This window comes from Thalia democratica, chromosome 8 (assembly GCF_965202585.1).
Source record: "Thalia democratica chromosome 8, ktThaDemo2.hap1.1, whole genome shotgun sequence".
Classification (NCBI taxonomy): Eukaryota; Metazoa; Chordata; class Thaliacea; order Salpida; family Salpidae; genus Thalia; species Thalia democratica.
The window spans coordinates 21,811,401-21,838,910 of NC_139172.1; the positions used below are offsets into that span (position 1 = coordinate 21,811,401).

Consider the following 27,510-nt stretch of genomic DNA (forward strand, 5'->3'; position numbering starts at 1 on the left):
TAAAATAATCTTGATAACCATTAAAGTGTTTTTATTTCAAAAAAAATTATTTGGCTTTAAAAGATTATAGATTGGAGGTCTTTTAAATTTTTCACTTAAAGGATTCTTAAATTAAATTTTTTAACTTGATTTATTATTGGTAAAAAAATTATATTCTAAGGAATTTTAAATTATCAGTACAACTGTTATTGTTTTATCTTAAATCAGAATATTTTAACAATTAAAATGTCTTGTTTATTTTAATATTTCAACATTAGCTTTTATTTTTTCACTATTTTCCTATGTTAAATTATTTAAGACTGAATGCTAGAAAAAAAAAACAATTTTGAACAGAATTAAATGAGCCATCGAAAAGACTGCTACAGTTAAAAAATTTAAGTCTTTTTAAAAGTTTATTTTTAATTGGTTACTTTCTCTTCACAGTTTTAAAAATAAAACCTTTAATTTTTATTTTATAAATTTAAATCAATAAAAAATATTGTTTGAATTAAGGTTTAGTTTTTTGAAGGTTATTCCAAGTCAAATACTATTTTATGGTATTCTATTACAAAACATATAGTTTAAAAAGGTCAAAGTTATATTTATAACTTTACAACTAACTTGCTTATAATTTCTCATTGAAATTAATAAATTTACTTCATTAACAGAAGTTAAAGATAAAATTACTTTTCATTTGAGATAATCAACCAGTCGGTCAAACATTTTAAAACTAGATAAGCAATGATGCTTAATTTTTATCCAACTATGTGCAAAATAATCTCTTCATTCTTTTGTAGTTTTTATAATGTCTGTTATAGTAATTTTAGAATATGCCTAGATATGTATAAGTATATTGTTCGGCTTAAATAAGTTACTTAGCATTATCTTCTAAATGTCCGAAATCTGTTATATGAAAGATTATTATAATGTCAGGATTTAGTTACGGTTTTAGATGGGTGACGTACGGTCAAGATCAAGTCAAATTTGGGCCCGCTAAGTAACTTGAAAACCACTTGTATTAAAACTGTCCTGGACATGACGTTAAAAGGTATCCGTGGTGTACGACCCAATAACCGAAAGGTTTTTAGTGCACCAGGTCCTAGGACCAGATATCTTAAGCGTTTTTTTCATTGTTCAATATTGTTATTTTTATTGAGAAAACAAATCTAATTAAATTTTTTAGATACTTATTATCTTGAAATACGCTTTCAACTTGGTTTTCAGTTCAAAATAGTAATTCATAGATCACAATAATACTAAATCATGTCATTACAAATCTGCTTGAGTTTTTTAATTTTCTTACATGTTAGTTATTTTAAATATGCAGCCCACAAGTACATTTTTTAACAAGTCGACATCATAAAGGATTCTTAGTAAAAATGATTTGCTGATTACAAAAATCGTCCACCACTAACCTAAAAGTTCATTAGTTTTATAACAATTCATATCTAAACAGAATTGATTACAAATTACACAAATCTTTTTAATAATTAAGTATTTTAATAAACTTTACTGGGCTTATAAGAAAATAACTGTAATTTATTTTTTCAAGCACTGTAAACTAATTTGAACACAGTTCAAAAATGCGTGCATAAGAAGTACCAGACTAAGATACATTTCGAACACAACTTTTTTGGCTTAAAAGTGCGTAATTAAGAGAAAAATTACTTTATAAAATCATGGGGGGCGATTTTTTTTCAAACTTGGCGAAAAGGGGGCGATTTAGTAAATGAGTTTGGGAAACCCTGCTTTAGATAGACATAAAGGTTTAAGAGCCTGTAAACTAAAACTGAAAAAAATAGTCAAGCTAATCAAAGATATTTGTTTCTTTTTTTTTCTAATGTTTTTTAACAATAATTTCAGTTAATCACCAGTCCAGAAACTCCATTAAATTTAGAATGTTATATGTTTAACAATTTTAAGATATTAAAATTTGGTATAAAAAAGTAATTGTAAAAAAAACATTAAACAAAATATAGGCCGGAGAAAAACACAATTTTAATTAAGCTTTATATACTATGTCATGTTAAACAATTTTTTTAAACACTTTTACATGATGAAATAACTTAAAACAACGAAAATGTCAGAACAGTTTCATAGCAGAAGAGAAAAAGCAGTTTTTGGCATAACACTACAAAATACGAATTGCTGAGAATTACTTGATTGAAAGGTAAAATATTAAATTAAAGAAATTACTTGCATAAATGTTAATAAGCAGCACCAACTAAGCAACTTTTGCTGATCATGCACTAAATTTAAAGACTGTCTTGTGGTAATATTCCTCTCCTGGTTTCAATACGCAGTTAGGAAATTTTCCTGGCTAAAAAATATTTTACACCTTTAGCACTATTTATAATTTTTAAATGTCTAAATCATATTTTTCAGAACTGACATTTAAAATAAAATTTTATACGTAAATTAAAGGTGGTCCAAGCAACTTTTGACAATAGTAAGCATATCTTACTTAAAACCTTTGAGTACGATCTAGTACTATATTTATAAGAATATTGAAGCTTTATTGAAATTTTGAGATATATTTTGTTACGTAGAAAGTCTTCTATAAATTTGTAAACATGCAACATTTTTGTCATATTTTTTTATGTTTTAAAATCCACAAAAAACTTATTTACTTTTAGATGACCGTTCAGTTAGGGACTTAAAGTTTTTAAGAACTGTAAAATTTCGAAATAAAAAAAGAGTTTGAATATAAAATTTAAAAAAAATAGTAATTTTTGAATTATACACTATAACTATTTCAGAAATTTTTAAGAAATAAAAGTGAAATTGTTAATAGTGAGAAGTTTTTATTAATTTACATGTATTAAAATGGTAATTTTATAACAAAAAAACTAAACACCATTTAAAGCAAACATAATTTGAGTAGAACCTTTCTCGTCAAAACAGAACAACAAAGCATGTATACACAAAAAAAACTTATTAACAATATTTAAGCTTGTAAACTTAAACAAATGTTTACAAAATACCCTGACATTTCGAACAATCAGTTTGTAAACACAAATCATTTAAAACTCACGTGATTGATGGCGTCGGGAAAGTTTTGAGTTTCCAGGCAAAATGCGGAGTGCCGGACGTAGTCGACACCCATCTTCCCCCGCTGCCCCCTCAGAAAGTTTCCGGTGTAAAACTGCACTCCCGGCTGGTTGGTCGACACTTCCATCCTCCTGCCGCTCCCGCCGTGGTCGACTCTAATTTTATAATGTTTGGGTTTTTAAACTACATTGGTTCTAACTAACACGTAAGGAGTTGAAAGTATTTTAAAATAAGTCTCCATTCATTGAATAAGCTTCTTACAAAATAAATATTTTTGCATGAATTTTATTAAAAACTTTAACATTTAAGATATTACTGTTTTTAAGTTATGATAAACTAAAATATTCTTATTCACACATATCTAGGTTGTAGGTACTAGTTTTTAGAACTATTTTCCAGCTTTTTTATATTCTTTCAGATGTTTTTTAAGTTCAACTTTTCTTCTGCCTTATAAGTAGAAAATTAAACTTAAGGGCATAAGGGAGTACAACCTTTTTTTTTATAAACTATCATTGGCTCTTATTTGAAAGCTTGGAGTATATAGTATAAAAACTTTTTATAACATAAAAAAAACATCAATTAATTTTAGATATATATCTTGGAAATTTTGAAAAATTCACTTAAAATATAACCCTTCTTTTATTTTCAAAGCAATTTATTTGAAACTTTCAGGAAATTTACTTTTTGATATTACAAACAACTTGAAGAAAGCAGATAAAAAAAATATGACTAAAATTAGAAATTTTTTTTTATTAGTTTATTGTATATATTATTTTATACAAATATTAAAAAATCTGTTTCCTAAAAGTTGTTTATAGTTTATTAAAGATTACTCTGAGAAGGTTTTTAAAAAAATTGCTCAAAAACTGGAAAAGGTTATATATTTTAAGTGAAACATTCTAATTTTGTCTTTTTAGTTTGAGTCTCCTATTAAGAACCTATTGAACACTCTATGTTTGATCACGGATACCTTAAAAGTTACTTCGAATGTCAACAAGCGGAAAAAATTAACTGGTAGCTTACTTGGTTATGTAACAAAAAACAATACTAAATATCAAAAAAAAAATTAAGATACATTTTAATAGAACTTCTGATAAGAAGTTGTATGTAATGCTATCATGTTTCATAACAAATAATATTCTGAATAATATTTATTTTTTCTGGTATACATAATAGTTACTTTTTATCTTGTCTAAATTTAGTTTTTCCATATAAAAATTGTTTAAAATTCCAATTTTTTTAAGATTTATTTTTAAGATCAAGGTTTTTCAATGAGAAATAAAATCTCATCTCTTTTTAATACTACATTATTTCAATAACACTTCAACATTTTTTTATGCAACCTTTAAAATAAACCATAACTATAGATTATCTACAAATCAAAATGATTAAAAATGTTAATAATAATTAAAACTTCTACACTGATGTTTTTTAAAAGATGTATAGAAAGTTTTGTGCATTTTTTTCTTAGTGATAAAAGAAGCGTAAGAAAGCATAAGTTTTAAAACGCTCAAAAATAAAGAAACTGTTAACATGCTATACTTTTTAAACTTTTTTTGTAGCTTAAAGATTAGTTTACAAAGATTCTTATTTTTGTACCCTGAAAAATTCAACTTTGAACTGATTTAGTATAACCTAGCAGTCAGAGAAAACGTTTGATTTTTTTTAATGGTTGCTTAGGTGCACGAATTAATAACAAGAACTGTTCTAAACAGTTACAAAATAGTGTAGACACTTTAAACTGTTACTTAAACTTTTATACTAATAAGTTACATAAAACTAAGCCTTTTTTTAGTAATTAGTTTCTTATTAAATCCGTATACTTCTTTAAAAATTACGTTAATAGAAAACCAAATTGATTCTTTCCTACTAATACCTTATTCTTAGCTTATATTAAAAATAAGAAATGTCAGTTTTAACTTAATACACACTTCCAACTTTAAACATATAAATTTTAAAACGATTTAGTTTTTTCTTAAAAATTAACCTAGTTGTATAAAACTCACTGGGCGATCTTCCTTATTTGCTTGTCGTCATGGAAACAGAAGGTGTGGTCGAACCCGCCACCCTCAACGCTTTCCAGCAAACCCTCCTCCATTTTAACTCCCCTCCGCAAATCGAACACGCTTCCCTCCACACTCCGTATCTCACCTGATGTTTCGTTTGTGGGTATTTTTGTTGGAATATTGGGGTCATAAGTAAAATTTCAAGGTTGTTCAGAAAAAATTATAGTTTGTACAAATAATGAAGAAAACTCCACTATTTAAATGCTACAACTTGATCAAAATTGCACTGAATTCATATTAAGTAAATTTAAGACAATGGTTACAGATTGAAAACTTAAAACATCAACTTTGCTTGTTGTATTTTGTATAGTATTAAGATAACTGGTTTTAATATGAAATTTAAGGTATCTTAGTTACTCATGGTTGCCACTGATCAAGCTGAGAAAAATTTCCTGACTTTTCCTGACTTTTTACCTAAATTTTCCTGACTTTTCTAAATCAAACTCTTAAATTAAACTTATTCTAAACTACATAATATAACACTTGAAACTATTTAAAGCTTTCAGTCCAATTTTAATACAGATTAAAACAACAGTTTTTTTTTGCTGAATTGTGTCATCAAACTTCCAGTACATCACTTAAACCATCTGTGTATGATTGATTTTTGTAATAAAGAGCTCTATCAGCAAAATACTTGTATTATTACCTTATAAACACAGCTTGTCTGAAAAAATACACAATTTTTTAGCATTTCCTAGCATATATGTATCTAGATGAGGGTTTCCCAAAGTGGGCGATATCGCCCCCCTGGGGGCGATTTTAATAAATCGGGGGGCGATAATTAGTAAGGGGGCAAAAGGGTGGGCGATAACTAGTAAGGGGGCGAAAAGGGGGCGATTTTAAAATTTTGGGCAGTCATAAAATTTTTACTTTTTGTCTAGCTATTTTACTAATTTTAGCTTGCTATTTTACTAATTTTAACTTGCTTAAATATTTGACCCTAAGGTAAAACTTAAACAAAAAAGTTTATTTTGTTTATGTAAAATATAGAGAAAAAGATCAAGTACTTATGACTCCTACTTTTAAGTAAATTACATATTTTCATTCATATATTTCTTATTAAACAATTACACAGATCAGAGACATTCGGAATCCCTCTCACCACTTTATAACCTCACATATATGTTATTTGAAATAATAAATGGTTTGTAAAAATCTATGTGATCTATTATTAACTATCATTTCAAGATATTTCTTTTTTTTTTTTGAAAAGTCAGACTAAGAAAACATCTTTACGGGGTTGCCATTTTACCTTGAAACCTGGAAAAACCTGGATTTTGATAATTTAGGCAAAAAAAAAACCTAAAAAAATTAAAATTTTTAACAGTGTGAACATATTAAGTAGTAAAGTTTCGATTTGACACAAAAAAGCTAACATATAGATAAAAATATGGACTCCTTCCAAGCAGATCTTTTTGAACTAAACGACTTACAATAATTCTTCTCAGACTTACAAACTGACCTTGAACTAAAAGTAAATTTTTCCAAAGAACGATATGAATGCTTTTGGACTCAACAAAAACTAAAGCAAAAGTATCAAATCATTTGAAAAAATTTAGATTGTTGTTTATAGTTTTTTCTTTTAGCTATGTTGTTGAGAAAGCTTTCAGTTCATTTATCAACATCTTGAGCAAAAGATCTAATATAAATGTTTGTAAAGGAGGCTTTATTTTACTAATTAAGAATTAGATTAGAAAAACTTGCAAGCAGTCATAAACCTCATCCTTCACATTATATTAGACTTCAGTAGCAGACATTATTTTATGAAAGTTTTTTTTATTTTATTTGATCTTTTAAAACACATCTTTTTAACCTGGTTTGTATTGTATTTAAGTAGTCTTTTTATAACAAAAAGTTTATTTATTCTACAACAGGTATGCATAATGCCTAATAAATATTAATTACGGTAGACTTCCTCTTGAGTTCGCACTTTTTACCCCAAAAAAAAGTGCAAGTTTATATTTTTTTAATTTAACTTAAATAAAGTCTATTACTAACTAAGTATCGATAAAACAAAAAAATACATAATATTAATTGCTTATATAGATTTAGTTTTTTCAATGAATGTTTGTTTTATTTTTTAGTTGATTTCATGTTTATTCATAATGTTATTGCATATAACATATTTAAATTTTTCATTTTGTAAAAAAAAAAGTAATAATTTTTGAGTTTGCACTTTTTGATTTTGTTCAAAGTGCGAACTCAAGCGGAAGTCTACTGTATTTATTAAATGGTTTATGTTTTAAATCTGTTAATAGTTTTATTTTGACCTGGTTAGTTTTGTAGTTTATTTTTGTAGTTTTACATTACACTAAAATTTTTTATAGTATAGTGATTAAAGTATTTATTAGATAGAAATTTATTTAACATATTTTTTTTATTACTTGTTAAATCTGTATAAATAAAAAAAATCTTGATAACTATTAAACTTTTTATTTCAAAACTTTTTTTTTTGGTTTTAAAAGAGTATAGATTTGAGGTCTCTATTTGAAATGACTTCAAATTTTTCATTTAAAAGATTCTTAAACTCAATTTTGTTTTCTAACTTTTTATTATTGTTAAAAAATCTATATATTAAGGAATTTTAAACTATTAATACAACTGTTTTTTGTTTTATCTTAGTTTTTAATATATTAGCAATTAGAATGTGTTGTTTATTTTAATAGTTTAACACTAGCTTTTTGTTTTTCACTATTTTCTTCTGGTAAGTTATTATAGGCTAATAACTAATGAAAAAATAAATTTAAACAGTATTAAATAAGTCATCAAAAAGACTGCTACAGTTACAAAACAAAATTTTAACCAATTAAAAGATTTTTTTAATTGATTACTTTCTGTTCACAGAATTAAATGTAAAACACTTGATTTTTTTTTTGAATTTAAATTAAGAAAAAAAAAGTTAAAATTTAGGTTTAGTTTCCCAAAGGTTATTCCAAGTCAAATACTAATTAATGGTATTCTACTACAAAACATATAGTATAAAAAGTTTAAAATTAAATTTATAACTTTATAACTAACTTGCTTATAATATATCTTAGCATTTAAATTAATAATTTTACTGAATCAACTGTAGCTGTTGATGTAACCGCTTTTCATGTGAGATAATCAACCAGTCGGTCAAACTTCCTCAAACTAGATCAGAAATTATGTTTTAATATCTATGTTATTATGTGTAAAATAAACTGTTCATTCTAATATAGTTTTTTAATCTCTGGTATAGTAATTTTAGAATATGCCTATTTATAAAATAATTTAAGTATTTTGTGCGGCTTAATTAAGTTACTTAGTATTAACTTCTAATGTCCGAAACTCGTTATATGAGAGATTAATATAAAGTCAGGTTTCAGTTGAGATTTCAGATGAGTAACGTACGGTCAAGATTCAGTCAAATTTCGAACCGCTAAGTAACTTGAAAACTACTTGTGCAAAATAAACAAAGTTTAGTTTTTTGATACTAAACATTTGAAATACACTTTCAATTTGGTTTTTAGTTCACAATAGTATTTTCTAGATCACAATAATACTAAATCATTTTATTACAATTTTGCTCGAGTTTTTTATTTTTCTTATATGTTATTGTTTTAAATTATGCAGCCCGCAATTACATTTTTTTAACGAGTTTAAACTAGAAAATATTTTTTAGTAAATATGAATTGTTGACTACAAAAGTTGTCCACCAATAAGCTAAACGTTTCATTAGTTTCAAAACAACTCATATTTAAACAGGATTGATTACAGATTACACAAGGCTTTTAAATAATTAAGTATTTTTATACACTTTACTGGGCTTATAAGAAAACAAATTTAACTTATTTTCTCAAGCCCTGTAAACTACTTTGAACACAGCCCAAAAGTGCGTGCAAAAGAAGTACCAGACAAAATTACATTTTAAACATAACTTTTTGGCTCAAAAGTTTGTACTCAAGAAAAAAACTACTTTGTAAAATCGTAGGGGGCGATTATTTTTCAAATTTCTGAAAAGGGGGCGATTTAGTAAACGAGTTTGTGAAACCCTGATCTAGATAAACAAACGACATATAAGGAACTTTTACAGTTAAAAAATAAAACAATCAAGAACTTAATCAAATATTGTTTTTTTAAATGTATGTACAAAAATATTATTAATCGTTCTTTATTAGCACTTCAACCTCTTCATCTAATGAAGATATGGTTTCCTTCATCTGGTCTGCATTCCGCTTCAGTATACACATTTACTTGTTACATAAAATACTAAACTAACTGCTTAGTTATAAAAAACTCAATTACTTACTTAAACAAAAAACACTTTGATTCTAAAATTATGCTAGATAAACTTTTGTGTATATATCACAGTTTCACTATGGAAGTGTCCTTGCTACAGATTATCAATACTAAAAAGTTTACAAAATATGCTTGTTCAAGTAGGGTGCTTGTTCAATATGTTAACAAAAATATTTCAGTTTTATAAAGGATATTTTACTAATTTATACCAGATGAAGACATTGGAAATAAAATTAAATATTTTTTTAAATTTCTAGGAAAATTTTGGAATTTTTTTCTGACTTTAAAGGACTTTAAATTATTTTTTACCATTTGAAAGCTTTAAGCAAGGAATTTTGTAAATTTAAACTGAAAAAATCTAACTTATTTTGAAATTTCATCAAATTTCCTGACTTTTCTTGACTTTTTTTCAAAACCCCCTATTTTTTCCTGACTTTTCCTGACTTTTGTTATTTTTTAAAATTTTTCCTGACTTTTCCTGACCGAGTTGCAACCCTGGTTACTTTTTAAGAAGTTTTACAAATTTGAAAATATTACAAAAACAAGATAGTTTGTAAAAATAATGAAGAAAACTCCACTAGTAAAAATTTTACAATTAGATTAAACTGCACTAAATTCATTTTAAACATTTACAAAATCGAAGTGAATCAAAAAACATCAAATTTGCTTCTTAAACTTTAAGGTAAACATAAAACAAGATAAATAAAAACAGATGAAGATAATTGAAAAATAAGTATATAAATCTAAACTCCATCCAAAACTTTATGCAATTTATATAAAACTTTAATACCCTTATTCAACTTAGTAAAATAAATTTTCTTGATAATTACACAACCTAGTTTGACTTGTCGTTAGCATAGTATATAACACTGTTAATCTTTTATTTTAAAAAGATTTTAACTATAGTTTAAATAACAAACGCTTCTTGTATATACTTATTTATTTGATTACAGCGATTAAAATTTAGGTCCATCTCAAAACAAAAAATTGCTGTTTTAAGTTATCAATTTATTTTATGTAAAAACCTTTTGACCATCAAACTTTTTAGGAACAAAATAGTTTAAAACATACAACGTTAATTTCTAAAATTAAAAAAATATATATTGTAACAATCTTAAGGTAAGTTTACAAAAATTGAAATATTTAAATGTATCTATTGGTCTATCAAAAAGTCGGCAGCCTTTTATAAGACGCGGGCCAATTTTCCTATAAAAACTTGGTCGCAAGCCGCATTGTATATAAAGTTTTCCAAGGGCAGAAAAATTTCAAAATACTTGTAGTTATCGACATAAAAATACTATTTTAAATTAAAAATGTGATAAAATAAATAGTAGTAAAAAGTTAGTAATGACTAATGAGTAAATATTAAAATATTAACCTAATTTCAAGCTTTTATTAGAAAAACTTGTTTTATTACTATTTTCAAAAAGGTATGTTTTGAGCTGAAAAGTACCTCGCGGGCCACAGGTTTTGGCTTCAAGAGCCGCAGTTTGCCGACCCCTGGTCTAGCTTATACAATTTATGAGCTTGTTTAAGTTCAAAAATAAATAAATACTTTACAAAAAGCAAAATATATGTTTCAACAATTAAATTAAAAATCATTAGAGAAAAAAACTAATCTTAGATGTAGTTGATACATAAAAAACACGTTTTAAAAGTTAATTAGTTTTTTATCAAATATTTAAACCTTATTAACACAGTAAAGCTACGTTTTTAGTCATTGAAAACTTTGGCAGGCCGAGATTTTGCCTATTATTTTCTTACTACATATTGATTTACAGCTCTAACTTCAATTTGTCACCTCTAGAAAGATAAAAAATATTTCATATAAGATTTCTGGCTCAATTGACATTATAAGGTCTATGTAGTTTTTTTTTTATTGTAGTATAGATGTTACATTTAATTTAAAATGAAAGTTCTCTATTAAGTATTCAAATGCAAAATGTTTCATTGTGATGAAGTTATCAAAGATGTTTTATAACAGCTTTCTTGTTGTTGTAAATAAGATAATAAGGTTAAAGCCGCAGCATTGTGTAACTAAGTATAGTTATAAAGTAAACAAAAGTTTATGATTACACACTAAACAAAAAAGATAAGAAAGCAAACAGCATAACTGATAACCTCTATTAATAATTTATAACAAAAAAAAACTTTTACAGTATTTAAGGTTTGAATTTGAAGTAAATATATGGTTAAGTTTGGATCAAAATAGAAGAATAACATAAAATAGAATTTAAAGTTATCTAACAAATTTACATATTTTGTACTCTTAGATGACTATTATTCAGGAACAAACTACTTAAAAAAAAAACAGCAAATTATCAAAATTATTGACGAAAACATGTTTATAACTTATTACAGAATATCAATATTATATGTACTATGAATTTTAAATGAACTACATTAATGTTTATAAGATACCATTTTCTAAACAAAAAAAAAACACATATCTTTCAGCATTTTAAAAATTTACTATAAAATACTCATATAAAGAATTGACATGATGTAACATGATTTACTTTTTGTTTTCAATTTTTTATTCAAGGACATTACAGCATTTTAAAATCAAATAAAAAACTACTAGTGTTTTTGATACGTTTTTATTTTTTCAATTTCAAATCACTTTTTAGATATGATCTCTTGCAAATACTAATTTAAATTAATAATTAAATAAACTTTGTATTACTGTATAAAATTGCCAAATGTTATTCAAAATATGAAAAAAAAAACTACTGAGTTTATAATGATAATACATAAATAGCTTAAATAAAAAGAACTCAACTTATTGCGTCTTTCAATTTCTCTAAAATCTAAAGGCTTCAATAACCAAATTGTTACTTAAAAATAAAATAATAATCAAATAGTCTAAAAAAATGATAATACATTTATTTTAAAATTCTGCTTTATATTTGGTGAAGGAATTATTTTTTGGTAATCTTTTATTTTCTTATCCATACAAAAATTTTTGATTTCAACAAAATAACTCAGTGCTGTGAGATGGCAAAAGCATTTATTTATGTTTTTAATAACTTATATACTACAAACTCTAGAAGACTAAAAAGTTTAAGAGTTGTAGTTACATTCTTTTAAAGCTTTCAAGTTAAATAAAATATAAAACTTCTGTAAATAATTGAAGTTGTCTAAATAACTTCAACCAAGTTGCATTAAGAACTGGAAAAATTAAAGGTACTATTAGATAAATTATACATATGATGTCAAAAAGCTTCTGGACTGAAGTCTTAAATTTATATATGATAGTAGTTTAACTATTGAGTTAAAAACAAATTTGACAGAATAATCTATACTTTAGGAATCTTAACCATAGGAACAACGTGTTTCATGTTAAATTAATTTCCAACTGTATAATTTTTAACTTTATAATGTTTTGGTTTTTAAATCCACTTAATATAAATACCTTAAACTATAGTTCAATTGTTTGTCTTTACCTGTTAACAGCTTATAATATTTTTTAAAGGTTTTATAGCATTAATATTTTTTTTTTCTTGTTCTTTTTAATTTAAATTTTCTCGACATACAACTTAATTCACATAAATTTTATGTTATTTGTCATTTTACTATTACTATTTTATACAGGTTTATAATTTGAAAATCCACTTTGCGGTGAAACAATGTAACTGTGTTCCTTAAAATTAAAAAAAATAATGATAGTAGTTTTCCTTAGTTTTATGATAATTTGTTTATACTTATTTAACAAAGAATACAAATTGATATATATACCAAAATCAAGATATGTATAAATAAAAATACCTTTTAAGTTAATGCACTAATAGTCATAGCAAACTTTTATAGAATACTATAATACTCACTAAGGATAATACTTATTAGGAGAGAAGTACATATACTATTTTCAGTTTACTCTCTGTATCTTCTATTTACTAAATAAGTGAAAGGGATATTTAATTTGTAAAGGGTTATTTTTGTGCTAAATAATTATTTTCTTAAACATAAAAAATACCAGATCTAATTTTAACAACATAAAGCTGTGAGATAGCAAAATATAAACCTATATTTTTAAACTATATTTTAAAAACTCTAGAAAACTTTGTTAATTTCTAATAGAATATTTACTACTTCGAAATAATTATACATTAAATCATACTCATTTCTAAACACTAAAAAGTAATTTTTTGCTCAATAAACTTATAATTATTACGTTTATTGATTGTATATCTTCCTTGTATTATACGATATGTTTATCACGGAAAATAGCTTTTTGTTAACTACTTTAACTAAATTAAAATCTACTTAAAAATTACAAATAAAAATTTAGATAGTTTAATTCAACTGTTGGCTAAGTTTGTTTTATTATAAATTGATAGAAACAACTTTTGTGAATACTTTTTAACAAAATGTATCGCTTAAATACTAACACTAATATATTATAAACTTACCAGTAACTAAGCAGTTGTCATCGGCAGGCAGATAATTGTCAGCATTCAAAGTTACAACGTGACCAGATAAATTTGTATCCCAACTGGCCTGTTTAAATTATTTAGGCTGTTTGATGTAGACTTGTTATGTTACACTTCTATAGAAGTTTCATAGCTATAATCTGGCCTTTACACATAATAAAAAGTTAGTGAAGCTAAATTAATAACTGATACTTAACTTAAAAAGCATCATGATTACTGTACTGGAGTTTCGTAGCTTTGCAACACCAACAACACAAAGGCTCAATATTTTAACTAAACATAAAAACATAAAATAAAATTTTGTAAAATCGAGAAACCGACGTGGCCGCTCAAATTGAAGTAGGTGTGGTTGGTCAGGTTGACGGGGGTGCTCTGATCGCTGGTGGCCCTGTACTCCACCGTCAGCTGGTCCTCAACCAAAGTGTAGGCGACCTGGCAAGCCAACTGTCCCGGGTAGCCCTCATCGCCGTCGGGACTGACCAGGCTGAAATGTTACGTTGAATAACGTTTTGTAAGTAATTGTTGGTTGAATACGACCAATCACGTTCGATTGTACAGATTAGTTTATGGTCTTTTGAGTTCCAAACAACTGATATGTTTGTTTTTGTACTTTAGTACATATTAGTGATATTTTAGCAACCATAAATTTGTTTAAAATAAAAACGTGGTTTTTAAACTACTATAAAGTAAATAATATATTTGAACACTTGTAGAAAGCTTTAACAACTAGTGGACAGATCGTAAATGAAAATTTAAAGAAAAATAGATCTTTACTTTTTTAACCAATTATAAGGAGATTTCTTGTTAAATTACATTACATATACTATTTCTGTTGGTAAATAAATGTATAAACTTCATGTTTATTGATATCTAGATTAACCATCAGAATTAAAAAACTGAACACATATACAAACAATTCATGGCTAAATTTCAAAGTAACAACATTAAAGTGGTTAATATATTAAGTCAATCAAACTGAAATTAAAATTTATACTTGTTAATGCAAACTGAGTGTATACTTTTGTTATCAAGGTAAACTGAGATAGCTACTGTACTACTTGTATCTTTCTACAAGTTTTTTTATTATAAGGGATTTTTTTAACTTTTTGACTAAAAATATAAACAAACTTAGTGCAAAAAAACTAAATACCTCATTTTGATTCCATCACTTATTTCTTCACAGTTCCACATTTTCTAAAAAAAGTTAATAGTTAAATTGTTGAAACTTGAAAAAATGAAAAAGTACACGTAAAAAACTAAAAGTACACGTCAAAAACTGATTAAAAAATTAGATGATTAAAATCAAATAAATAAAATCTATACAAAACTATTCTGATAATTAAAGTAAATAACAAGTAAAACTTAATTGTTAGAAATTCAGATTTATAGTATGTAAAAGTTTTAAATTTTACTCTTTTTTTTGACGGATAGTACTACTATTTTTATTATATCATTTTTATTATTATTTTGTTTATTTTGCAATGTTGGACTCATGCACCAAAACCTGATAACTTTACTAGTTATAATTTTACAAGCATAAAACTTAGTTATAAACATATTAAAGTAGTATTTTTTAAACAGGGTTGCCACCATTCTCAAGGAAAAAAACTAGCTTGAGTTAGCCTTACAAAAAGGAATTGCGCCTTTAACAGTGTAATTTACTTTTACGTTAGAGTAGGTATGGGAAACCTACGGCTTGCAACATGTTTGATAACTGTGTATAACTTGTACAAAACAAATAAAACTAGGCTTTTCTATAAAAAAAAATCTATATAATTGCTTTTAATATGATTTTCAGTAGACTATGCACCAGTTTGCATGAAATCTACTATGTAGTGCACAACACTCATGTAGGTGTGCATGAAACTCATTTTTAAACTTAAAGTAGATATTATGTAATTTCTGATGCAAGAAAAAAATGTCTGATGCGAGAAAGATATTTGATGCAAGAAGAAATTTCTGATGCAAAAGAAAAAAGTCTTCGGCAAATTTTTTAGGAATTTTGAGTCTGGAGTGCACAGAATCTTTCATTTTCATTTTAATTTGCAAGTATTAAAATTACCTTAAAGATCACTGCACTTAGAGTAGTGCTCGCAAATGATTGCTTCATAACAACTTTACTTTTTAAAATTTATTTAGTTTTATAGGGATATTTTTAAACGTTACACACAGTTGCAAAGATGCTTTTTAGCAACTTTGGCACAAAATTTACTTTTTCTGATAAATCTGGTCAGACAAAAAAAAAGTTGGTCATTTAAATTTTAAGATTTTTATAGTGTTGATTTTAATTTAAAATCACTAAGAGCATGAACTAAAATCTATTATGCTTGCACAGTGACACTCTCTATATCCATAAAAAGGCTATAGACATACTATATTAAAAGTGTAAAACTACATAACCTTATAACCCAAAATCTAATTAAAATTTTAAGAAACAGTAAGAATAAGCTGCTAGCTAAATAAAAAAAAAAATTAAATAAGATAAATTAACAAAAAATATGTTTTAACCCCTCCATATATGGCCTAAACAAAAAACTAATATAGTCTAGAAAAATATTTTCAAACTAGTCTGTGTTTTAAAAATATATATACATTATACTGCCCTAAATTTTTCAAAATTTCCAAACAAGCTTAAGTAGCCTAAGTGTGTGGCAATCAAGGTTAAAGAATCATGTTTATATCAGTATTTTCGAAAATTAAAACTTTTGTTTCAGAAGATTTAAGGTTATCTAATACAGTTATCTAAAAATATACTATTATACTATGTATTTAAAGATTATAACAACATAAGTTTTTTTTTCTGTGTGCTTTTGAAAATTAAAACTAAAAGGATCTGATTTCTGATTTATAAACTCATACATCACACTTTTTCATTTAACTTTCAATGCTTGGTTAAATTCTATAGTAAAGATACAAATTGACAAAAACAAGCATTTCTAGAGTAAGTTTTTTGATAAAATGATATATGTTCTACAACTAAAGTTTCACAAAACTGAGTTTATTGACAAATAAAAGTATTAAATATAAAATAGGTTCATTAAAGTTTTAAAAATTGTTAAATACTAAATGATAAACAAAAACAGTACCTTATCAAAACCAATTTTACCCCCATGCAAAGCATTTGGACCATTATTAACAGCTAATGTGTACTCTTTATTGTCAAGTGTGAATGTTCCTTTAGCAATTCTGTTCCCGTATCGGCCAACAACACATCCAAAAAACTGACTTTTTTCTTTATATTCTAGAAAAAATAAAAATATTAGTATGGAAAAGTAAAAAAAAAACTGTAACAGCCAAAACTTTTGACTAAATTTATTAAGGTGAAACTCTATAAATTATACTTTTTTAGTTAAAATTACAAAGCTGTTGTAAGTTTTTAAAGGAAGGATTAAAAACTTCATTTAAATATATTTTTTTTATTTAATTGTGTAAAACTACTACAGATGTATTACAAAAAGCACATATTTAAATGGCAAGAGGATATTAGGAGTGTTTGAAAAAATACTATTTAGCTCAGAAAAATATTAGAATTAAAAACATCATTTTAGCTGATTTGAATAACTTTCATGGTTGTGAAGAATTTATTTCGTATGTTTTTATCATTTATTTTATAAAAATGACATCACAAGACCATAAATTGAAAATATTAATTTATTAATTTATATATATATATCTAAGTTACAACCATTTAAACTTTACTTTAAACCAGGGATCGGTAGTCATTTGGTGGTTGTAGGTCAAAAAAAAAAAAAAAAAATTTCGGCCACAGTTGTAGTTCTATCTTTTACTATTTATTAAAAACCCCCAAATATATAGTGCAAAATTTAAACTTCCTGTAAATTGTACCTGAGATCTTTTTTTCTGCTCCATTTCAAACCTCAGAATATCTAATGTAAGTTTCAAATATTCTAATAAATTTTACCTAGGACTTTTTTATTTTCTATTTTTCATTTAAAACCTCAAAATAGATGCCGTAAGTTTCCAAAAACTTTTATTACACACCACAGTTTGCCAACCCCTACCATAAACAAATGCATGCACTAGCTTTTTGAGAATGTAATATAATCATAACTTTGTTTTAAAACTAACAACGTTTTTGACATATATCTGAAACTTTGCAAATATGTTTTGAAATGAAAATAACAATTTATCATATTCAAGAAAAAAATCTATAACTAATAACTGTAACTAAGTTTAACTGGTTTAAAATTTCAAAAGATCAATAATATAAGGTTTATAACAATAGTAATACTTTATAAAATTTAATAGAAATTACAAAAAAAAAATTAACATATTTTGAAGTATAAATAATATATTTAATTATATAATTAAGATATAATTTTAGTAAATAAAAAAGTAGATAAAGCATGTTATTTCCATGCAAACTTTTTTTAATGAAAATATCTATTAAAAAATGAGTCTTTTTTATAATAATCTAGTGCAAAACTTCCTTACACAGAGAAAAATTTTAACATACATACCTCAGGTATAGTATTATAAAAACAAAAATGAGAGCTAAGTTGCCACTGTTCAAGAAAAAAAAATATTACCCTTAGTGAACAAAAATAAACACTGAAAGACATAAACAACCTCTAAAAAACTTTTTGTGGCTTTGCAACAACTATCTTTAACAGGTTTTCTCAAGGCTTTTTGTAAATTTCTTCAAGCTTTTCTAAATTTCTTCCAGGCTTTTAAATAAGAAGTTTTTTGGTACATTTTTAGTTTAAAATAAAAGTTAAGTTAAAAAAATGTCTAAAATTGTATAACAACAATGAAAAAATACTGTAAATTTTAAGTAGTTCAATGTGTTTTTAAATTTTGAAAAAACAAATGATACAAAAATGTTTTAATTTTTATGATATATTTTTGTAGCTAATCAAAACAATATTTACATGTAAAAATAGTTTAGCTTTTTCCAGGTGTTTTAGTTATTTTTGTTCAAATTTTCTCAAAATCCAGTTTTTTTCTGAAATTTTAGGTTTTTTGCAACCATGCTTTAAGCTAGTTTGCATTGTGACAAATTCGTAAGTTATTAACTTATTGAAGATGATCACTTTTATAGTTCCCAGTAAAATTTAAAAAAAAAAACAGTAAAAATCCAGAATTTTTTTGAAATCAACTTTATCCACTAGACTTCCTTTAAATATCTACTTTGCACAGATTTTTAAAACTTACAAAATGATTGCTCAGCAAATAAATATTTAATAGAGCAAGATTCTTAAAGTTTTGATTTTTAAAAACTTTCTTAAAGAACATTTAAAGATTATTGATTTGATTCTTAAAGATTTGAAGGCTGACACAGCAGATCAAGATATTAGTTTGTTATATCAAAAACTCTTCACCATTTAGGCTCCTATTAGCAATCATAGTTACAGAGTGTAAACAAAGTGCTCAGCAGTCATTGATGTCATCCATCAGAAGAGCCTACTTATGACAACAGCTTTTTTATTTATGGTTTGAACTGCAACCTTATAATCTTGAAATTCACTTATGATTTTTGTTCAACAAGGGGATCAAACCAACACAGATCTTAACATTAACACAATTTTGGTACCAGCTTCTGAAGAGACAAAAGTATATGTTAAATATTAGCTTTTTACAAGATGAAACACATCTGAACATAACATGATGAAGGTAATTTTTATAAAAATGGTTGCTTCTAGGTAGTTAAGGAGCACAAAACTTTGATTTTGCAAAAATAGTCTTAAAATTCTTACTTGAATTACTTTAGTTATAGAAAAATTAACTGTTAATTTTCAAATATACCAACCCCCACTTCTAACTCTAGAGTAACAAAGTTAGTTACATCTTAAGTTACATAGTAAAGGTAACCTTTTTTCATTTAATTGCTGTAATGTATGAGTTTTTTTTATTGTAAGTTATTAGATATTTTTATTTTTATTCCTATTATTTTCATCAAATTGAATTTAGTTCAATTTTTTATTTTTTAGTTAAAACATAAGTTTTTATTATACAAACAGTGTGGAGAATATTTCCTAAATTAAATATAAAATTTAAATTAAGTACTATATTGAAAGTTCATGTTTCAAAGTTTATTGTATTTTACTAACTTTATTAAAGGTCAACTATATTTAATTGTTCCATTAAAATTTGCTGTTAAAAATACTGATTGTAAAGACATTATTGTTGCACCAGAACGCTCATAGCAAAAGTAATAAAGACTGTAAAACAACAAAAATCAACAGCTTATGATGCAGCAAGAATCTACAAAGAGCTTGAAAAATTAAAGTTCCAAAAGCAAATGACCTTGCTCATTTCGTACAAAAAGCAACACTAAAGCCAATGGGGAAAGGGTAAGGGAAAGCCATAACGCTCCATGTTTTTGGGAAAAAAATGCTGTCAATTCTGAATTTAGTTCAAAAAACAACAAATTACTGGCCAAATCAGAAGTAGTTCCTGAAGACATTTCAACTCTTTATTGTCACCAGAGGCAAGCATCTGCCATTGTTTAAAATATCAAAAATTAAAAAATGTCTCTGATTTATGTAAAACAGGGTGGCAAGGTCAACAAAAACTTATATTTCAATGACATATTGGCCCCAACCTTTATATAAAAGAGAATGTGAAAATAAATGTTTCACTTTCCAATAGGACAGTGCTCCCTATCACACCTTAAACAAAACCAAATCTTGGTGCAGAGATAGTTCCTGCTGTTTTGGAATTTGATGTTGTAGCCAGATCATTATTGCCTGATCTCTATCGATTTGACTTCAATGTTTAGTCCATGTTGGAAAATTAGGCCTGTCACTCACAACACACAACTGAAAAATTAAAACTTGGGTAGCTTGAGTGTAGCTGAGAGTTTAGGAGAATGAATTTAGCAAGTGATTGTTGCTGAAGGAGAGCATTATCAAAAATATTTTGTAGTATTGCTTTCTTAGGCTTTGAAATTGGATATGAAGCATGTAACTTCTGTTTTATTAAAATATGTTTTTTTATTGTTAAGTTTTATATGTAGTAACTATTTGTAATTTGTCTTGGATAAACCATTGCTAATTAAGTAACTTTATATAATTTACATTACCAAAGATGTTTTTGTGTCAAAACTAGTGATGTACCGGACCCGGGTCCGGACTTTTTTTTCAAATTTGAGTCCGGCCGGAACCGGATCCGGACTTTTTTTTCAAATTAGAATCCGGCCGGATCCGGATATCAGACAAAAATTGCAATATCCGGCCGGACCCGGATAGTGAGTCCGGTACATCACTAGAATAAACTGGCCTGAGTCAGAATGAGGTTTTAAAAAACTGAAAAAAAATAACTTTAATCTAATAATAAGTAGAACAGCTAGCCACAAGGTTTACTAATTTAGATTTTATTTAAATTAAAAATCTGAAATCAAGTTCTTGAACAAAATACACTAGAAAATTACAAAATATTGAAAACTGGATCAGCTCAAACTCATTCAAAATCTAAAAGAAAACAAGCCTGAGTTTTTATAAAACACTAAACTAGCCTGAGGCAGTCCAAGATTTTCTAAAATTCCCAAAAATTTTCAAACTAGTAGGGTTGCCACTGTTTAAGTCAATAAAACTAGCTAGAGTGAGTATAAACAAGCCTGAGTCAGAATGAGGTTTTTAAAAATTGAAAAATTACTTTAATCTAATAATCAGTAGAACAGGTAGCAAAGGTTGACAATTTGGTAGTAAAGTTGTGGACTGATTGTGGTACACTTAACTTATTAGTACTACCTATCATAATTAAATCCTACCTTATTTAATTATTATCTAACAAATACTAAATTCTAACTGAGACTACTTTCTATAATCAGACACGACAGTTTTGAGGGATGAATCTTTTATATAAAACACAACAAGAAATACTAGCATATACAAAATTATTAATTACTTTGGTAACACTTTAAAAACTGGAAGCTACTTAAATCTTTATCTAAAGACTTAAAACAAAAAACTAAAAATTAAATAAAACTTTTAGTAAACAAGAGACTGTAAAATTTTTAAAAAACTAATAAACTATAAACCTTGCTTAAATATTTAAACAATTAAACACCAGTTTAAATATTCACTTTTAAAACAAAACACTACTTACAATAAGCATTCACAAAAAAGTTCAAGATATTTTGTTGCTTCAAGCTGCACACCAAACTAACTAACTGCTTACATGAAACTGCCTGTCATGTTCTGATGTTTTGTTGCATCAGTATTTAGTTTGAAACATTTCGTCATATGATTCTCATTGGCTCGTACATTCAACCGTATTAACTCTAAATGTTCTCTGATCTCAACTTTAAACAATAAATAATGCAAGTATTCATTCCAAAGTTTTCAATTTTACAACATATGAAAAGAGTTGCATTTCATGAAATGTTTATTTTATAGTTTAAATGTAAACAAATGTAAATTAGTCATGTGTACAAAATGAGCCAATCACGGTAGGTGTTTAATTTTAACTGACAAAAATGACTCTTATTAATTTTCACAGGGTTTGTTTTTGAAAAACTACTTTTCAGTATGCTCTTTTTTACTAACTAGATCCGGGTCCGGCCGGATCTCTGTTAGGATCCGGCCGGACCCGGATCCGGACTTTTTTTTCAAATTAGAATCCGGCCGGAACGGGATCCGGACTTTTTTTTCAAACTAGAGTCCGGCCGGATCTGGATATCAGACAAAAATGGCAATATCCGGCCGGACCCGAATAGTGAGTCCGGTACATCACTAGTCAAAACTTTATTCCGACTAAAATAAATTTAAGAACAGATCTACGGAGTCTATAAAATATTAACACACATTAGAAAAAAGCATGTATAATTATGTATAATGTTTATGTGGGTAGTAACTATAAACGAACTTAATGGTTTAAAAACAAAGTTTGGAATAAAAACATAAAAACATAAAAGTGTCTACAAAAATTACAAATTTAATAAAAGCATATACTAACCTCAAAAAAGCTCTAAGAAAAGGCAACTTTTTAAAAATGAAAATTAATTTAAGTTGTGCAGAAATGTTACGTCATAATAAATTTAACAAATTAATCAACAATTTCTGCAGCTTAAAAACATGAAGTATTAAACTTGTAAGTGTTTGTGATTGTATATGTAAATGTTGTGGATTAAATAAGTGCATAAGTAGACAGAGTTATTTGAATTATTGATTAATTTGTTAAATTTATTATGATGTAACATTTCTGCACAACTTAATTTAATATTAATTTTTAAAAACTTGCCTATTCTTAGAGCTTTTTTGAGGTTAGTATGTGCTTTTATTAAATTTGTAATTTTTATAGACAATTTTATACTTTTATGTTTTTATTTCAAACTTTGTTTTTAAATCATAAAGTTTTTTTATAGTTACTACCCACATAAGCATTATACATAATTATAAATGCTTTTTTCTAATGTGTGTTAATATTTTATAGACTCCGTAGATCTGTTCTTAAATTTATTTGAGAGCAGTGAAACGCTGTTAGTCGGAATAAAGTTTTGACACAAAAACATCTGTGGTATATATTCCGATAAGCTTAGCTTATCAGGATCTCAAAGATTTAACGCCTTTTAACGTTAAATCTTTTAATTTTAGCAAAGTTTTAGTAAACTATTTTATATAAATAGCATGTTTTAGATATAACTAATAACAGATATAATAGATAAAACTTGAGTAAAATATTGTTTTTTATGTTTTAAGTTAAATATTAGTTTTGTTTACAACATCTGATTATGAGTTCTCTTTGGTGGCAGTGATCAAATAATTAGATTGTTGGTGTACTTTTAACTTAAGCCTCAATAAACACTTGCTTGGGAATTTTATCTTTAGGATTTTTTAACTTTTTGGTTTTTAATGTTTAGGTATTAGCCTTCTGGGTGTTTGGAAAATAAGAAGTAACCATGGCATTTTAATGTAAAAAGAAAGTTTATTATATTCTTTTTTTGTTTGATTATTAAGTGTTAATAATTTAAGGGCAGGGTCAAATAAAACAAAATGCAACTTTCTTAACTTGAGGAAATGTTTTATTATTAAAGAGGGAGTAATGTTGATAGGAAAACAATTAAAACAACTAGTCTTATTTTTCTAATTAGCTTATTTTGACCTCACAGGGCAGATATAGTCAACCAAAGAGAATAAAAAAACAAAGTTGAGTTCTTCAAAAAATAGAGTTTTTGAATTCTCGTTTTAATTTTATTTTCTGTACAAATTTAGTAATTATTAAGTTATCTTTTAATCAGAATTTTGTCATTAAAGAGTTTTTAAATTTTCAAAATTAGACAGCCATTAAAAAACTTTCAAAATATTGGCCCACAATAGATTTTCTTTTGTAAATATATCACACCAACAAGAAAAGTTTTCCTCCCACAATTTAGAGGCACTACTGTAAAAAAAAACAAAGCTTTAGTCTAAACATAGTTATTTTTATTTTAGTTTAGACCTCTTTGGCGCTAAAATACAATTAACATGGTCGCATTTAACCTGGAATACTGGAAAAACCTAGCATTTGAAAACTTAGACAAAATAGTTGGAAAAAACTGGAACTTAAAACTTTTTCAAAAAATACTTGAAATTTGTAAAATTTGAAAATAAAATAATAAATTTTATTTAAGACAAGAAATACATAAAAAAATAAATATGATATAGAATTTTTTATTATAAAACACATTTAAATTTTCATTACAGTACTTATTCAGTAATTTAAGGGCATAGGGGGGAGTAAACACCTTTTTTTTAATTTAATTTTATTTTATATAGTTTTTACTAAGCTACAAGATGCTTTTTACATATTTTAAAAAATCAAAATAGTTTTTGAGATATAGCCAGTCAAAGTTGGAGGCAACAATAGGTTCCTTATTGGAGGCGCAAACTAAAACAGCAAAAATAGACTATTTTATTAAAAATTTTCTCCTACGTTTTTTGAGATAACTACCTCAAACTTTCAGGAAATGTTTCTTGATATATTTAGAAAATTCTGTCAGAAACAATTTTTTAAAAATTGAAAAATAAAAATTTAATATAAAAACTTAACAAAAAAAAACAGTTTTTTTTTTTGTTTTTATGTTATAAAATGATTATTTTTTAATTTTTTTAATTTTGTTTCAACAGAATTTTCTAAATATTGCAAGGAACATTTTCTGAAAATTTGAGGTATTTATCTCAAAAAACGTAGAAGATAGATTTTAAGTGATTTCTAGTTATTTACTGTTTTAGTTTGCGCTTCTCATAAGCATCCTATTGTTGCCTCCAACTTTGACCAGCTATATCTCAAAAATTATTTTGAATTTTTTAAATCTGTGAAAAGCATCTTGTAGCTTAGTAAAAACTATATAAAATAAGATCAAGTTTCAAAAAATGGTGTTTACCCCATATGCCCTTAATTACATTAATAAACCTTATATCTTAATTTTACTAAAAAGAAAGTGAGAAACTTATATTTTTAAAGACTTATATTTAAAAAGACCTCGAAAAAAATTTTAAAAAACCTTTTGCTTCCTTTACAGTTTATTGAACAAGAAAAAAAAAAAAGACTCTCAAAATATTTGGTTCTAGGACCTGGTGCACAAAGAACCTGATGTAAATATTAGTATTGCATATCAAAACTAATAACACATTCAAAAATATATTAAAAATTATATTAATATATAGACACACAAATTTTACGATGTATATACTAATGTAATATTGATTTGATGATGATTTTTTTTACCTTTGAAAGTTTCAAAACCAGTCACAATATCTTCAAAATTTCCATCTTTATCTGGAACTTCTAGTTTGACAATAGTTCCTCCATAATTTATTATTTCAACAATACATGATTTTGATTTTAAAGTGTACAATTTCACATCTTTTCCATCATCAGTCTTGCCAAAAGAAGATGATTTAACAGTAGTAGTCATGCTTATCTATTATTTCAATGACATTATCAGCTAAACTTAGCTTCCTAAACAACATGAATTAATAAATGACAATTTGGATATTTTATTCTATGCTTCAAAAATATACTTAATTTTCACAGCAAACTTTTTTAATTTAATAATTGCAAGAAATTAAAAACTTTTAATGAAAAACCTTATGACTAACAATAAAAATCAATTATCTTAAAATCATTCTCAACCATGCTAATAAAATATGTGTGTGAATGTTTAAACTCTCAATAGTAAGTTTTTTTTAACTGCCCTCGCCAAGACTGGTGTGCGACTCGATAACCGTGCACCAGATCCTAGGACAAAATATTTTGAGCGTATTTTGATTTTTAACAGCATGTTTTTTTCTTTTTTTTTTCTATAAAAAAAAATAAAGTTTATATTACTTGTTGCCTATTTTCGAACTTTAAACACAGCAAAAATTAAGATTTTAGCAAAATCTTGGTTTTTGTTACAAAAAGAAAAATTCTACTTGATTAATATTTTAAAATATTTTAATAAAACGAAAGATCCCTGAATCTCTTGTTTTTGCTTATGAAGAGTTAAGAAATATATTTTCTATATGTTTTTAGTTTAACCTATTTAATTTTTAAACCAAAACTGGCGCATTTTGTTAGGTCTTCTTGCTATAAAATTTATCAAAAATTTTACTTTTTACTTTGCTTTTAGGTTGTAATATTACAAGGAATTTCATGTTCAAATAATGATAATTTTAGTAAAATGTATATGGGTCATGTCTCACATAAAAACAGTTTAGATTAAAAAAAAGCGTGGACCAATTTAAAAATTCGTAATTAAGTGTATTAAAATAGTTTAAAACATTTTTTTTTTGCTACAGTGACCGTTAGAAAATTGAAGGTTTTTGAAATTTACAATCGGGCATATTTGTATATATTATTAGAATATTAAAAGTTAGGGAAAAAGAAACACCGACCGTTGAGAACACAGCAAAGTAAAAACTTTTTTAATAATGTTTTTTAGCTAAAACATCCGTTATAGTAAAAATTCCGAAAAAAAAAAATACATTTTCTAAGGGGCCCAACTCAATAATTAAAACCCCAATCCAATGGATTTTTTCAATTAAAGGCAAAGGAGCGTTCTCTAAAATTAAAAAAAATCTAAGTGAGCTTAAAGGATAAGGAAAACAATTGGATCTAAAGTTTGGACATTTTTTAAAATAGCAAAAAATGCTAACCGAGCTAAATTAACGCTCGTCAAAATGTTTTAACTAGTTCTACTTTATTGAAAAACTAACTTTACAATTTCTGTTTATAAAATTTTTGCTCTTAAAAATTTCAGGATGATTTCTTCAACAGGTAACGCTTTTGTTTAAATAATACTTCAAATCTACTTCTTCCATCGGTTTTCAGTGTGATTTTTTGTATTATATTGTTTTAACAATTTTGCTATTGTGATCAACTAAAAACTGGTGCTAATTTCATATACATTATATATTGACTACATTTATTATTATTGAAGTTTATTGTCAAACGAAGGACCTAGGCATTAAAACCTAAGCTACTTAAACTGAAAGACACTAACATAAAAATAAAAAACAAATTACAGTGTTAAAACAAACATAAAACCAATACAAGGCACAAACTAAAAAACTCAAACTTTCACAACCAAAATACTCAACGATTTCAAAGCCACCAATCTCCATATATACATTCCAAAACAACAGTTCTTTGAAACAAGCATCTCTTGTTTAAATTCTTCAGAACCTGGCTCGAAATTCTAGGAACCATCTTAAAGATATAAGTCAACCACTCTTCATCAAAGAAGAAATTTCAAAACGGCATTAATTTTCAACTTTAGACAGAAAACTTCATCT

At 25.9% G+C, this 27,510-nt stretch overlaps 1 protein-coding gene across 1 annotated transcript; it reads right to left on the reverse strand.

Annotated features, from left to right (window-relative positions):
• Positions 1–1,981: 1,981 nt before the first annotated feature.
• On the reverse strand, positions 1,982–25,656 carry LOC145842020 (galactose mutarotase-like). Its single transcript, XM_082949368.1, has 8 exons — positions 25,460–25,656; positions 16,876–17,030; positions 14,940–14,983; positions 14,111–14,273; positions 13,769–13,856; positions 5,037–5,181; positions 3,014–3,185; positions 1,982–2,299 (listed from the first exon to the last, which is right to left on the reverse strand). The coding sequence occupies exons 1-8, from the start codon at positions 25,647–25,649 to the stop codon at positions 2,222–2,224; spliced, it is 1,035 nt and encodes a 344-aa protein (XP_082805494.1). The 5' UTR covers positions 25,650–25,656; the 3' UTR covers positions 1,982–2,221.
• Positions 25,657–27,510: the final 1,854 nt, after the last annotated feature.

Bases quoted from the DNA above. Each gene is read 5' to 3' on its own strand.
- LOC145842020 (XM_082949368.1), bottom strand. From the start codon at position 25,649: ATGACTACTACTGTTAAATCATCTTCTTTTGGCAAGACTGATGATGGA. The intron at 17,031-25,459 runs GTAAAAAAAATC...TATTTTTTCTAG, and splicing joins TGGTTTTGAAACTTTCAAAG to AATATAAAGAAAAAAGTCAG. The intron at 14,984-16,875 runs GTACTGTTTTTG...AACTTTTTTTAG, and splicing joins GTAAAATTGGTTTTGATAAG to AAAATGTGGAACTGTGAAGA.